General features: G+C 36.3%; 1 protein-coding gene across 5 annotated transcripts in view; it reads right to left on the reverse strand.

Moving 5' to 3' along the window:
• Positions 1–14,057, reverse strand: part of BCLAF3 (BCLAF1 and THRAP3 family member 3) — a 60,607-nt gene that overhangs the window by 17,301 nt on the left and 29,249 nt on the right. For 3 of the 5 annotated variants that reach the window (XM_025997476.2, XM_025997477.2, XM_072744661.1), the window contains exons 6-10: positions 11,265–11,440; positions 9,460–9,574; positions 8,696–8,759; positions 7,093–7,208; positions 201–315 (exon numbers count right to left, since the gene is read on the reverse strand). In XM_025997476.2, coding sequence (XP_025853261.1) covers positions 201–315; positions 7,093–7,208; positions 8,696–8,759; positions 9,460–9,574; positions 11,265–11,440 — 586 coding nt within the window. The remainder of the gene's footprint in view (positions 1–200; positions 316–7,092; positions 7,209–8,695; positions 8,760–9,459; positions 9,575–11,264; positions 11,441–14,057) is intronic. The other 2 variants (XM_025997478.2, XM_072744662.1) reach the window with 1 other exon arrangement.

Raw genomic sequence — 14,057 nt, forward strand, 5'->3', positions numbered from 1 at the left:
AATGAAATAAAATCCTACTAAATCAGAGATTACTATTTTCTCTATCATAGTAAGTATAAGACTCAACAGAATATTAACACTGAATAGCAGAAGCATAACATGTACTTAATGAACCGTTAGAAAAATACTGGTGATCTCTATATGTATGTGTGAAGATATTGGAGTGTATAAAAATGAAAAATTTGGAACTCTAATCTTACCATGGGAGGTTTCTGAATAAATTTTCTAAAATTTGATTTTATAAAACCTGTAGGTTTTTGGAATTCATCAACATTAGTATTCTTCAACCGCGAAAAGCTGGAATGCTGATCATCCCTAATAAAATGAAAGCAAGAAAATAAGAATATTTTATTAGTTTACCTTACCCAACAAATAAAAAAGAGAAGTCAAATTGCCCCCTTCAGAGACAATTAAAGCAGCACAATAGTAAAAACAACAACAACATCAACAATAACAGCAACAAACCTCAAAAGATCTACCACTTCTAAAATTACAAATGAAATGATAGTTATCAAGGCTAAAACCCTTATTTTTCAACAAACATTATTTGGCTAAGTTGAAAGTTAGCAATAGGGGGAAACAGTATTCTTTGGACCAGGGCTCTTAATCTGGGGTTCAAGGACAGTTTTCCTGGGGGTTGTAACCCCCGAAACCATATGTAGAATGTGTGTTTTCTGAGGGAAAATAATTACTGCTCTTGAGACTTTGGCAGCACTGGATTTCCCTTGCTGACAGACTCCTATTAAGGAAAGCACCAGACACAAAGTGTGTGACTGGCTCAGGTCCCCTCACTGGCAGAGCTGAGACCTCTGCTGCTTCTGGGCCACAGGAACAAAGGACAGTTCCCCTCTCCCGTTATCACAATGTCTAGAGGCCACTATGGCCTCTTCTCAGGCAGCCGGACTTGGGAGGGAAGGTCCTTCCTTGGGCTTCTCTTCTGACGGTAGGGCCTCATTTTCATAGCCCTCGAGCAGTCCTCTCCCTGCCACATCCCCATATCTCCCCACAGTGTTCCTCAGATCCTTCCTGCTCTGTGGTGAACAAACTGCTCACTACCTCAGCCCTGCCTCAATCCCTTCCATGGGTCCCCCACTGACATCAGGATAAAATCCACACTCCTCATCATGACCTACAAGGCTCTTCCTGTCTCACCTGTCACTTTGTTCCAATCTCCCCAACATGCACACTGGGCATTGGAAACATTTAGTCACATGCAGTTCCCAACATACAAAATCTCTCCTGTTTCCATGAGTTTGTATAAGCAATCCCTTCTGTTGTGATTTCCTTCCACTTAGATCAACTTCAAGATTTAGCTCCATCTGCACTGTTCCAGGAAGACTTTTCCAGAGCCCTCTGAGGTAGACTAGATACCCCTGCTACAAGCAAATAAGCACTTGGGGGGGTCTTCACACATATCACTCGTGTTTATTATTGGTGCACCTGCCTGTTTTACCCAGCAAGTTGTGATCCCTTTATAGGAGGCACTGTAGGTGGTTCATTTTGTGGTCCCAGCTTTGATCCCAAAACCTGACATGGAATAGCTACTCAGAGTATTATGAAATGTTAAAAACTCTCATGTTCTGTCAAAATGCTCATGATATGATAGTAAGTCAAAAGAGTAGGGTGCAAAGCTGTATTTGGAGGATAACTTATTCTAAGGCTTTTTTTGGGGGGGTGCCTGGCTGGCTCAGCTGGTAGAGCAACTGACTCTTGATCTCGGGGTCATGAGCTTGAGCCCCACATTGGGCATGGAACCTACTTTAAAAAAAAGATTTAAAAAATTTTTTAAGTAATCTCTATACCCAACGTGGGGCTGGAACACAACCCTGAGACCAAGAGTCATGTGCTCTACTGACTGAGCCAGCCGGTGCCCCAAGGGTAATTTTAACTATTTAAAATATACTACATATATGCCCAGAAAAAATAAATGACAGGAAATGTATTAATGATTAACAGTGGTTATCTCTGATTCATGAAATTAAGAATGCCTTATATTTTTATACTTTATTGTATACTTCCAAATGTTTGCCATTAGCATATACTATTACTTTCATAAATAAAACAATGGACTTTTAAAAATCCTCTTTGCAAAGCATATATCTGATAATGGAGTAATGTCCAATATATAAAGAATTCTTTACATCTCAAAAAAATATAATAATCCAATTTAAAATATGGGCAAAGGATTTGAATAGGCATTTCTCCAAAGAAGACACACCAAAGGCACATGAAAAGATGTTCAAAATCATTAGCCATTATGGAAATGCAAATCAAAACCACAATGAGATAACATTTTATGCCCACTAGGATGGCTATAATCAAAAAGATGATGCCACCAACGTTTTAAGAGCATTATATACAATAGGCAAAAGCTGGAAACAAACTGAATGTCCATCAACAGAAAAATGGACAAATAAATGTAGTATATACAATGGAATATTATTCAGCCTTATGAAGGAGTGACTTTTTTTAAAAAATGGAATTCTGGGGGATGCCTGGGTGGCTCAGCGGTTTGGCGCCTGCCTTTGGCCCGGGGCGCGATCCTGGAGTCCCGGGATCGAGTCCCACATCGGGCTTCTGGCATGGAGCCTGCTTCTCCTTCCTCCTGTGTCTCTGCCTCTCTCTCTCTCTCTCTCTCTCTCTCTCTCTCTCGGTCTATCATAAATAAATAAATAAATAAATCTTTTAAAAAAATGGAATTCTGACATATGATACAACATGGATGAAAATATTATTCTAAGTGAAATAAGCCAGACACAAAAGGACATTATATGATTATATATATATATATATATATATATATATATATATATATATATAAATTACCTAGAACAGGCAAATTCACAGAGACAGAAAGGACAGAGGTTATCAAGGGCTGGGAGTAAAGAGGATACAGAGTTACTCTTTACATGGTATAGAGTTTCTATTTGGGAAGATGGAAAAATTCTGGAAGTGGATAATGTGGATGGTTGCACAACACTGTTAATGTGCTTTATGCCAATGCATTGTACATTTAAAAATGGTGAAAATGTAAATTTATTATATGTATATTTTGCCACAATAAAAAATGTAAACTCCCCCAAAAATTTTTAAAAAATTAAAAATTTAAACCCTTTGATATTTGATTTGTGACCAAATGAGTGTCCAAATTAAAGAAACTATTTTCCAGCATCTCTGCAGCTAAGTATGGCCATGAGACTAAATTTTGACCAATGTTGCTGAAGCTGCATGTATCAATTCCATAGTCTTTAAAGACAAGACTAGACTATGGACATGATGGGTAGGGCACAAACACCCATCCTGGACCATAAGGAAGATACCACGTGGAAAGGATATCTGAGGAACAAGATCTGAGGAGGCTGGTTTCCTGATAGGTTGACCCTACCTACCATACTCTGACTTCCTGACTGTAATCTTTTTCTAGATGAGAAAGAAATGATTTTTCTCTTGCTCTTACAATCCATTCTCTACCCAGCAACCAAGGTGAATCTTTTAAAATTTAAATGAGATTATATTTCTTCTTGGGTTAGAACCCCAAATGTTTCCTAATCTCACTCAGAGTAAAATACAAAGTCATCATGTCCTCCAAGGCTCTTCAACAATCTGGCCTTACCTACTTACTCTCTTCATTTTCCACTGTGTTATAACCTTACTGGTCTGCTTTCTAGTCCTTAAATAAGAGTTAGCATGATCCTGCCTGAGGGTCTTTGCCTTTGCTGTTCCTGCTCTTAAAAAATATTATCCCCCCCCCAAAAAAAAACCTATGGTGAATTCCCTCACTTAATTCACATCTCTGCTCAATTAAAAAAAATCCTAAATGCATTCCATAACTATCTAAATAAAAACACACCACACATATTATTCTGTCCTAATAGACTTTCTCTTGTGCCTTATTTTCACCTATCACTCACTGACATGTATTTATTTATTTTCTCCTACCATTAAACTGTAAGCTTGATGAGGATAAGGACCTTGTGTATACCTTTTCACTGTATTTTTTCTATACCCTGTGTAGCTAAAAGGAAAGTCTCTGCAATCTGATGTCCTATCAAAGTCTACTGATTCTATTTTGAAGCTTCTTTATGCTCCACTACATCTCCACTACATCATGCCTATATAGCACAACACTTGGTAACACTGTATGGAACTTAGTACTGGTGGTTACAAGAGGGAGAAAGAGTGGGTCAGGAAAAGACATAGAGACATTAGGATAAGATATTGGTCAGAAGTGAGGAAACAGAGAGAACAGAGTTTTCGAGAATGTCCTAGCATTAGGCTTGCTCAGGAAAGATTACCTTATGTATTAGGGAATAAAAGGTAATCAGGCTTAAAAGAAGGCTTAAATATATTACAATGTTAGGTATCCTCCGTCCTATATACTCCTTTGCAAAGTCTTCATTCATTCAGTCAACATTCATTCAATTGAGCTCAAGGCAGTGGGGATACAATGGTGGGCAAACATACACAAATAACTTGCATATAACTGTTTGAGGGGGAAAAGATCACACAGGTGGGAAACTGCAATATCCTGTGATTTATGATTTCATATTTCATTTCTTCTGAATTTCTACAGAAATCTAAACACTGGACTAAAAAGGTTTATGCAAAAATAGTAATGAGGTCAATTTCATAGACTGAATTTCTAAGATAAAAGGATAAAATCAACAGTTTATTTCTTATTTTAAGAAGGAAATCAAATTAGGATAAATATAAAGATTCGAAATAATTTTTTTCTAAATCTTTTTTTAAAGATGTGCAATAGCAAGTGCTTGTGACGATATGAAGAAACTGGCACCTTCATACACTGCTAATGGGAATACAAAATGAGGCAGCCATTGTGGAAAACTGTCTGGTAGTTCATCAAGAAGTTTAACACCGAATTATCATAGGACCCAGCAATTCCAACCCTATATATATACACAAGAGAAAAGAAAACATATGTCCACACAAAAACTTTCACATGAATGTTCACAGCACCATAATTAACCATAGTGAAAAAGTGTAAAGAACCCAAATATCCACCAACTGGTGAGGGGATAAACAAAATATGGTTATCCATACAATGGAATACTATTCAGCCATAAAACAAATATTCACACTACAACATGGAGTAATGTTGAGAATCATATGCTAAATGAAAGAAGTCAGCCACAAAAGGCCTGATACTGCATGACTGCATTTATATGAAATGTCCAGAATAGGAAAACCACAGAGATGGAAAGTAGGTTAGTGGTTGCCAGAGGCTGAGGGAATGGAGAAAGAGGGCATGACAACTAATGGTTACAGGGATTCTTTGTGGAGTAGTGAAAATGCTCTGGAATTAGACAGTGGTGACAACTGCACAACTTTGTGAATATCCTAGAAACTACTAAATTGTTCACTTTCAAAGGATGAATTTTACGGTCAGTAATATTTCAATTTAAAAAATCCACATGGCTAAAAGAAAAAAAATCCACATGGCTCCACTATGCCACACCAGCTATCCAATACAAATAAAACAGTTCAACACACCTAGCAAAAGACACTGTACAGAATGCTATCTTTGCACACTACACACCATTCTCAAAGCAAATATTAATAATACTTAATGCTGACCAGCTACTCTGTACCTCACACCTGTCACTTTAGTTAATCTTCACCACCACCGAGAGCTAAGTATAATTCTCATCTGTATTTGATGTATGAGGAAATGAAAATTAAATAACTTGCCTAAGATCAGTCACGTAGCTAGGTGTCTACAGAGCTGGATGTTGAACTCAGGTGCAACTCCAGGGCTCAAGCACTTTTTCATCTCAAAGGGTGAAGATATATTCTAAAGCATTACATATTACATGGTTTTTATAAAGTGCTGATTATTTTAAATCTGGTTTAAAAATCCTCTTTCTTGGCACACTGAGTTTCTTACACTTGCTGAGTTAAGAAAAGCATGAGAGAGATCTTATGTTGCTAAAGAGCAGTCATGCTCTGTGTCATATTGGGAAACTAGAGACTTTCACCCACCAAAGGATGAGATTCTAACCACTTTCAGTTGTTTTATATGCCTCAACAAATAGCTATCTTTTAATGAGTTCCAAACTTGCTGTCAGCATCAAGTCCAGTTTTAAACAAGCTCCATGTATTTTGACTAAGACCTAGTTAGCCACAGACTTGACTTAAAAGGCTAGTCAGTTATCTTAGTAATTTGATACTAAGGGATACGGAAAGAGAATTAACACTGGCCCTTCCTGTTCATATACTCCTACTTTCTGAGAGATCTAAATAGCCTGAAGATCCTTGGGTGAAGTATAAATGTTGTCTTATTCCATTATACCTCATAATTATATGGGGCCCCAGGTTTGCCATGAATCCCACATAGTTTTTAAAACTAGTGATAAACTGGGGCCAATCTAAAATACTCAGAGCCCCTAAAAGAAGTACAGAATTGGGAAAGAAAAACAAGGATCTACTGATAATCAATTTGCCATGCATGGCATAAGTACTTTGCATGTGCCAGCTCATTTAATATGTCTAAACTGTCTACATCATAAATTAGTTCATCTCATTTTATAGAGGAAAAGTCTCTAGAAACTAAGCCAGTTTGCCCATGAGCAAACAGCTTATAAAATGGCAGAGGTGGGATTCCAACTCCTGTCTCCTTCACATTTTCTACTACCCCTACCTCTGCTTCATGGACAGACATCCATGAAAAGTTCCAAAAGAGAACTGTATTAATCTCAGGAAATTTTGTAATATTCAAAGAGCACCAGAATTTAAAGGGCAGAATGTGTCAGTTTCAGTGAAGTTGAATCAAACAGTCCATAAACTTGCAGGTCCTGGCACCTGCGAATATTCAAAAAGCTGTTATACTCTTTTCTAAAATTACAAAGACCTCAAATACTCACCTACCCCTTAATTTTTGTTGTTTCAATCAAACAGCATATGATGATCACTGAATAACTTTGAAACATTTTAAAAGATTTCACTTAAACATATAAAATGAATTTGAAGGATTAAATCCCTACACTAAAATGAAAATCATCACACACAAAAATTGAAAAATATGCTAAAACCAAAAACTCCCTGATAATAGGATGTTTTTCATCTACTGATTACCTCTCTGCAGCACTAGCTATGTGAAAAATGTGCTCATCTTCATTCTGTAACCGTTCTTTTCTCCTTCTTTCAATGTCATGTCGTAGATCATTTGGATCTATTATTTTGACCAGAGTCTGAGGAATTTTGACAGAAGACAAACCATTCACATTACTGTTAGTTGCACAAAGACCATATCTAATAAGAACCTTAAGTAAAAGTCCTAAATAAGTTACCTTGTATTCACCCTGTTAATGGTAGTGTAAATCGATTAAAATATCTTGAGACACAATCGACAATGCACAGACAGAAAAGTTCATAACAATGAACCAGGAATCCCACTTCTCGGACACTATCCCTACGAAAAGGCTATCTACCCAAATATATTCAAAGTGCTATATTTAAAACTATCAAAAAATGGAAGCAACGTAAATGGAAAATAAATTTTTAGGAGAGGGAAGGATGACTTCATGGGAAATTTAAGTCTAATAATACACTAACATTTAAATTATGGTTAACATAGGCTATGTGGAAGTCAACATGAAAAAAAATTACTGAGAAAAGTTAATTAAAATTTGAAAAGCCTCAGTCATAAAAAATCATGAGGAGCTCAGAGATTTTACATAAAAGCAATATTATTAAGTAAAAAGCAAAAAGCATCTGAAACTAATATAGTATGGTAGTGGCTATGTTAAAATGCCAGATGTAAGACTGTGATAAAAGATGATCAAATGATATTTTGTGTTAAGTGGTTGAATTAGAGGTGATTTTTCAAATTTCCTATGAGTTGGTTATAGTATTTTGATGAGTGGAAATTTTCTGAAAATAGCATCTATTCAATAAACCAAACTACCTCTCTGTAAGTTTAATAAAAATTTTAACTATTTACAAGTGAAAAAAATTATTTACATATTCTATCAGAAATGTATTAAAATTCTTCCTCTACAAAAACACTTTACTCTCAATGAATAAATTAGCAGTTCTTTGAGAACTTGATATACTTCTAAACCAAGAGCCAGTTTTCTTCCCCGTGCCCCAGTCCAGAGAGTTTTTCTAATTAGCAAAGAAATGAGGGGAGGTGGGGGGAATGTATGAGTTGAGGAAGTGTTGGGTGGGAATACAATGCATGGCAATACAAAAATTCAGTATTATTTTCATTATTTTGCTAGTTCATATTCCACAGAGTTTTTCATACATTCTACAGTACAAGAAGGGCAATATCAAACTAAACTTAGTTCCTCTGCATTCATTCCATGTGTAATCTAAAAAAATATTCCACATGACTGCTTGGGGAAAAATGTAGGTATCAAACATACTTTCCACAAGCTTTACAGTGTGAAGTTTTAGAATGAGTATTAACACTATAACTGTAGGTCATTTTTACAAAGCTGTTACCCTTAGGGATTGTCTCTCTTAGGGAATATTTTTGTCTTTTGTCAGCGTTCTCTCTGCAACCTGGCCAGTAACTAGAATCATCTGGAGAGCTTTGTAAATTTCAGATTCCTGGGTCTCAATCCTTCTTTCACACCCACTTTAAATCCCTTTTTCACTCTCCATTACCGGTTCCCTTTTCCACCAATATGCCAACAATGAGAATCTTTCAGCAAAAATTGTATTCACTTACCTGTTCTGATTCATATACCATAGTTTGTTTATTCTGAAGCTCAGCCAAAGACATATCTATTCTCCTAAAATAATAAAGGCATATTACAATTAAATAATTATGTTATACACTGATACCTTGATTCCATTACTAGAGAATGGAATTTGAAATAAAGCTGGTGTGTCTTGGAAAAAGCAAAAGAAACCTCCTGCCAAGTTGGATGTTCATCTACATGGCAGTCTCCCAGGACACACATATCCTGTGAACAACATGATAGTGACGCCTTAGTGGTTCTCAAATCACTAGTCTGTGTAACCTTAAACTTTGCTCCGGTGATCTACTGCATTCTAACATTGATTCAGCTCAGCTCGCAAGACACGGCACACCACCTGCGCGGACAGGTGCCAGCAGAAGAAGACATAGGTTTTCATCCGGCTGCCCTCAGAACAGCCATTTCTGACAACATGAAGCAACCCATGATTTCAATGGCTCGATAATTGTCTTTCATTCTTCCAGTGATAACTTCAGTAGGCAATTACTATAGACACAGAATCAAAGTTAGGTAGGTAAAGATTGTCAAAGTCCTACACATTTAAACAATACTAGTCAATGGCTTTAATACAACCGATTCCGTCAAAGTGCAATGGCCCAGTACCTGCTTGGGTTAGTCCTGGCTTTTAGGTAGGAAATGCAGTCCTAGAGTCTACAGCAAGACAGTACCTTCCTGAATCTGTTCTGAGGTTTATTCCCATGGGTTAAATGGGCATACAATAATCAATCATTACCTGTGAATTTCTGGATCTGAATTCAATTTAATTTCATTTACATCTGCAGCTTGTGTATCTCGCATTTTTGAAAAACGCTCATGTAGAGTAATGTCAGATGATGGAAAATAATTTGCTGAAAAAGGAAACAAATAGTTTATCTCAGTGTAAAACTGATTATCACTTAAAAGATTACACATAAGCACAGGAAGAAGGGACTGTGAAAAAAAAAGTCCAACCTGTTTTCTCTCGAAAATATGTGGCACCTAGACGTGTTCCACAGACTAATTTGTAGCGCTCGCATGCTTTCCCAAGCCTAATCAACAGTAAAAAAAAAAAAGCCTGACTTATCAACCCAAGGATTCTGTTCCTATTAGACATGCCTGCTTATTTGTTGGGGGAAAATATAGTGGCTCTCTCAAAGTGAGTACCTTTCTTCTCCCAGGTAAGACCTTAGTATACTGGGAAGTAAAGATGGCACAGAGTTTTACAGTTCACCTAGAGTAAAAAAAAAAACTCAAAAACAAGCCGGAAACATCAAAACAATTCTGAACGAAAGCTAAATGTTATTTATATATCACAGAAGGAGTCCTACTGCCATTGTACTTTAATTAACATGAACTGAAGCTCATGAAGACAGTATGAAATAAGCTATGCTACAAGGCTTTTAACAGGATAGAGAGAAAGGTAATACACTTGACCCATCAGAATGCTATTTAAGCAATCCTTTTCCCTAATTTACTGCTCCTACTCTGGGACAATGTCCTGGATTCTTCTGCACTACCACCTGCCTTTCCTCCAAGAATCACACTTCCTTTGGGTGAGAGGGGCTGGAACTGAGAAGGTGAACTGTTTCAGACAAACTGCATGCTTCAAAGTAAGTATGTGCCTTAGTTTGAGGATGCAGAGAAAATAATCCATTTTCAAAACATGTTGCATGAAGGTAAAAATAAAATCAGGGATAGCCCGGGTGGCTCAGTGGTTTAGCGCCGCCTTCAGCCCAGGGCCTGATCCTGGAGACCCGGGATCGAGTCCCACATCCAGCTCCCTGCATGGAGCCTGCTTCTCCCTCTGCCTGTGTCTCTGCCTCTCTCTCTCTCGGTCTCTCATGAATAAATAAATAAAATCTTTTTTAAAAATCAGTACAAATATCTAGTAAGAAATATAAAAATTTTGAAATTCTTGAAGGTCTCCAGTTTATCATACCCACGATTGCTTTATTATGCAGCATCAATGAAGAAAGGTGTTCTATGTGACTGAATTTTCCAATTAATGGAAACTGGCCAGAAGCTAAAACGAAACAATTTAATGCAAATATTTAAAGTGTTTGTGATACAACTCCCTGATGCCATGGAGTATGCCAAATCAAACTGGAATTTTTTATCAATCACTTCATGTTCACCGTTATGGCACAAAGTCCCAGCAACGCCCTCAGGGGGCTTTAAGAATATCACCAAAATACCTAGACTTCCAGAGTTCTTGTCCAGTTTTATATAAGGTGTTTGTTGCTTCCTCCTTCCTGTTTGGTTATCAGTTATTGTTTCTCGCGACTCTCAATAGTCCTGTCTCTTGTAGAATCCATCCTCTCCCTTTCTGACTTTCAATTTGTAATCTACTATGTTTTGAAGTATCAGGTTATTGGAACAACACATGAAGAACTAGGCTTGAATTAATACCTGACACTCTCTCCAACAGATTTCCTTATTAATGACCTAATTTATAATGAAATATTACTATTACTATATCACAGATATTTACCTTTATCTTGTGAAAAATCAGTACATTATTTTTGTGTTATCCCTAATGTATGTGCAAAATATACCAACCTTTAACTTGATGGATTATAGTTATGATTTCCTGAGCAAATTCTCCTGTAGGTTTGTTTTCAGTATTCTGAGTTGAGTCAAGATGTTCAAACACTGGATGAAAGTTCTCACTTTTCCTGCCAACAGCAACCAAATCATGTGACATCTGTCTCTCTGTGGAATAGCTAGAAGCAGCCCTAGAATAATTTGTAAATGTTTAACTAAATTGGAAACTGTGTACTTAGAAAAGAACTTATTAAAATTAATCAAGATAGCTATAAAACTAAAAAGATGTTTATCTTTTCTTATAGTTAAGGCACTAAACTGTATGCCATAGAACATGTGCAATAATGCGTAGGAGGAAATAGCCTTAGACACATGGTTTTGAGTTCTCCTTTTCAAATCAGAGATCATTAAATATTTGCCACTTTAATAATAAAATCCTCAAAATTCTAAGTTAAACAATTTTTACCTCAAAAAATACAGCAAGGCATCAAAGGTCAATATGCAAAAAATAATCAATTAGATTATTTTCTACTCCCAAATGTCCATGAAATTGTGTATCTAGCAAGCTTATGCTATCCTGAAGTACTACCACACTTTAAAAGCTGTTATCAAACATAATAACTTCTTTGACTTCATAAAAATCCTTATACCTCTATATCAGCAATGAGAAACTTAGTATTTTGAAATCAAACTCTGTTGGGATTAATCACTTATAAGATCTCACTAAACTGTCAGCAAATAGTCTTAGTTGTTAGCGAAGTTATGATCCTTAGAACCAATTAGTGTTCACCCTAAATGCATCCTTAAAGAAATGCTACTATTTGTTATTTTGTTATATAAAACCAGCTATTCTACCACTCTAATGTTTCCTGAATCTTTATAACTTGTGTTAGAAGCTCTCTTGACCTTTCTGTGTCATTATGAAGTCATGATTATGACATATAGCCAACAGTTATTGGGGGCTTACTGCAAGTCAAACACAGGGGCTCAGAACTTGTTTACAAACATTATCTCATTTAATCTTTACAATAGCCCTATGGGGAAGGTGCTATGACACTGGGACAATGGATGTCTTGGGTGTTTTGCTTTCCATCCCAGAAGCTGAGTGTTTGTTATGAACATAATCCTTCCAAGTGTCATAATGGGAAACTACACCTTATTCCAAGAAAGCTGCTCTTGCTTAAAACTACTCTTAAATTCTTTGTCTGGAGGCAGATTATGTGTCACAGAAGAAAATGTCTTGTTATTTTATATTTATACCTCATTTTGGACCCAAAATGGCACTAACTAGCATACAGCCATCTTACTCCTCTGCATTTAACTCTAAATATCTTTTGTTTCCTCCCAAAAATCATGTTCACTACCAAAGAACTGAGATTTACAAGTGCTGACGTTCTTTATGAGTATGTTACAGACTGAAGATAAACCCACAAGAGAGCCCTGAAATATGTTTTAAATAACAGTAGCACCGCTGGAATAAATAACAGCAATCTGATGGATACATCTTGGGGTGTGGGTGTACACATGCACAGATTAATTTATTTAAGTCACTTAACAGCCATATATATAAAACTGTTCCAGGGTAATGAGGAGCTTATAGATACTCTTTAAACTTTTTAACTTCTCTAATAAGAAGGTTTTATGTGTCTATTTTTAACTTAACAGAGGCAAGCCTTCCATACGACTTTCTATGCTCCCTGCTCTCAAACTAGCACTGTTGAGACAACTCCCTGCCAGAGCAGAAACTTGGAAAAGCGATTATGCAGCAGGTTGATGCCAATGCTATGGTTTCCTTGATTCATCAGAAAGAGTTTAATTAGAAGACTCACTTCCCTTCTTTCTTCCTAATTTGCTCCAAGCTTCCCACTGCGTATCTGATAACTGAGAGACATTCAGTGATAAACACTGGAAGCTAGAATGGCCCGTAACAACCTCTACTAACAAACAATTACAAATACTGTTTTAAACAGTACAAAAAGTTTGCTCCATACAAAAAAATGCTTTTAAAAACATTTTACAGGAGAAAAATAATATATTCAAATAGAACTACAAAAATGGTCCGTCCATAAGGGGAAATCAGTTGATAACATTTTGTACTGCAGCCTCAGTTTCTCCCATGAGGAAACTAGTTGTAAAGGTTTCCAGTTTTCCACCTGGCAATTATTAAAATTCACTTGTCATTTATTACAAGTTAATTACTGATATAACTCTTATACCCACTCCATTCCCAACCCTCAATCCCTAGGAGTGCTATGGTATACTTTACAGCTATACTTAATTCCCGAAATTTTAGTGTTTACATTTCCTATCAATTTATCCTGGAGTTAGTCCACTGCAAGATTTCTTATTAAAAAATGTTAAAATTGTCATTTCCTAGGAAATATTAAAATCATATTACCTGAAATTTTAGTCTTTTAGAAACAATTATGATGGTTTTGCTATAAGAAAAGGCTTCTTGAAACTGGAGAATGCAAAATGTTCTAAGTATTTACATTTATACATTTAATCACCTCTTGGTTCACATTTTCCTTTCACTATTTCCTAAGACAGGCATTGATTAACAACTTCATAATTTCAAGAAATACTTCCAATACAAGTAGGTAAGCTGAAAAGACTAAATGTTCTCATTTGAGATGCAGTTTAGATAGTTTTAAAAATTAAAATATAGCCAAACACCTGTATTCTAGTACTACTTCTGATACTGTTCGAATGAAATTTTCCAGGTTTCTTTCTTCCCTGCTCCAATTCCACTCATTTTTGGTTTTGTTTTGTTTTTCTCTAAGGACATTTCCCCTGATGTTCTCACTG

This window comes from Vulpes vulpes, chromosome X (genome assembly GCF_048418805.1).
Source record: "Vulpes vulpes isolate BD-2025 chromosome X, VulVul3, whole genome shotgun sequence".
Taxonomy (NCBI): Eukaryota; Metazoa; Chordata; class Mammalia; order Carnivora; family Canidae; genus Vulpes; species Vulpes vulpes.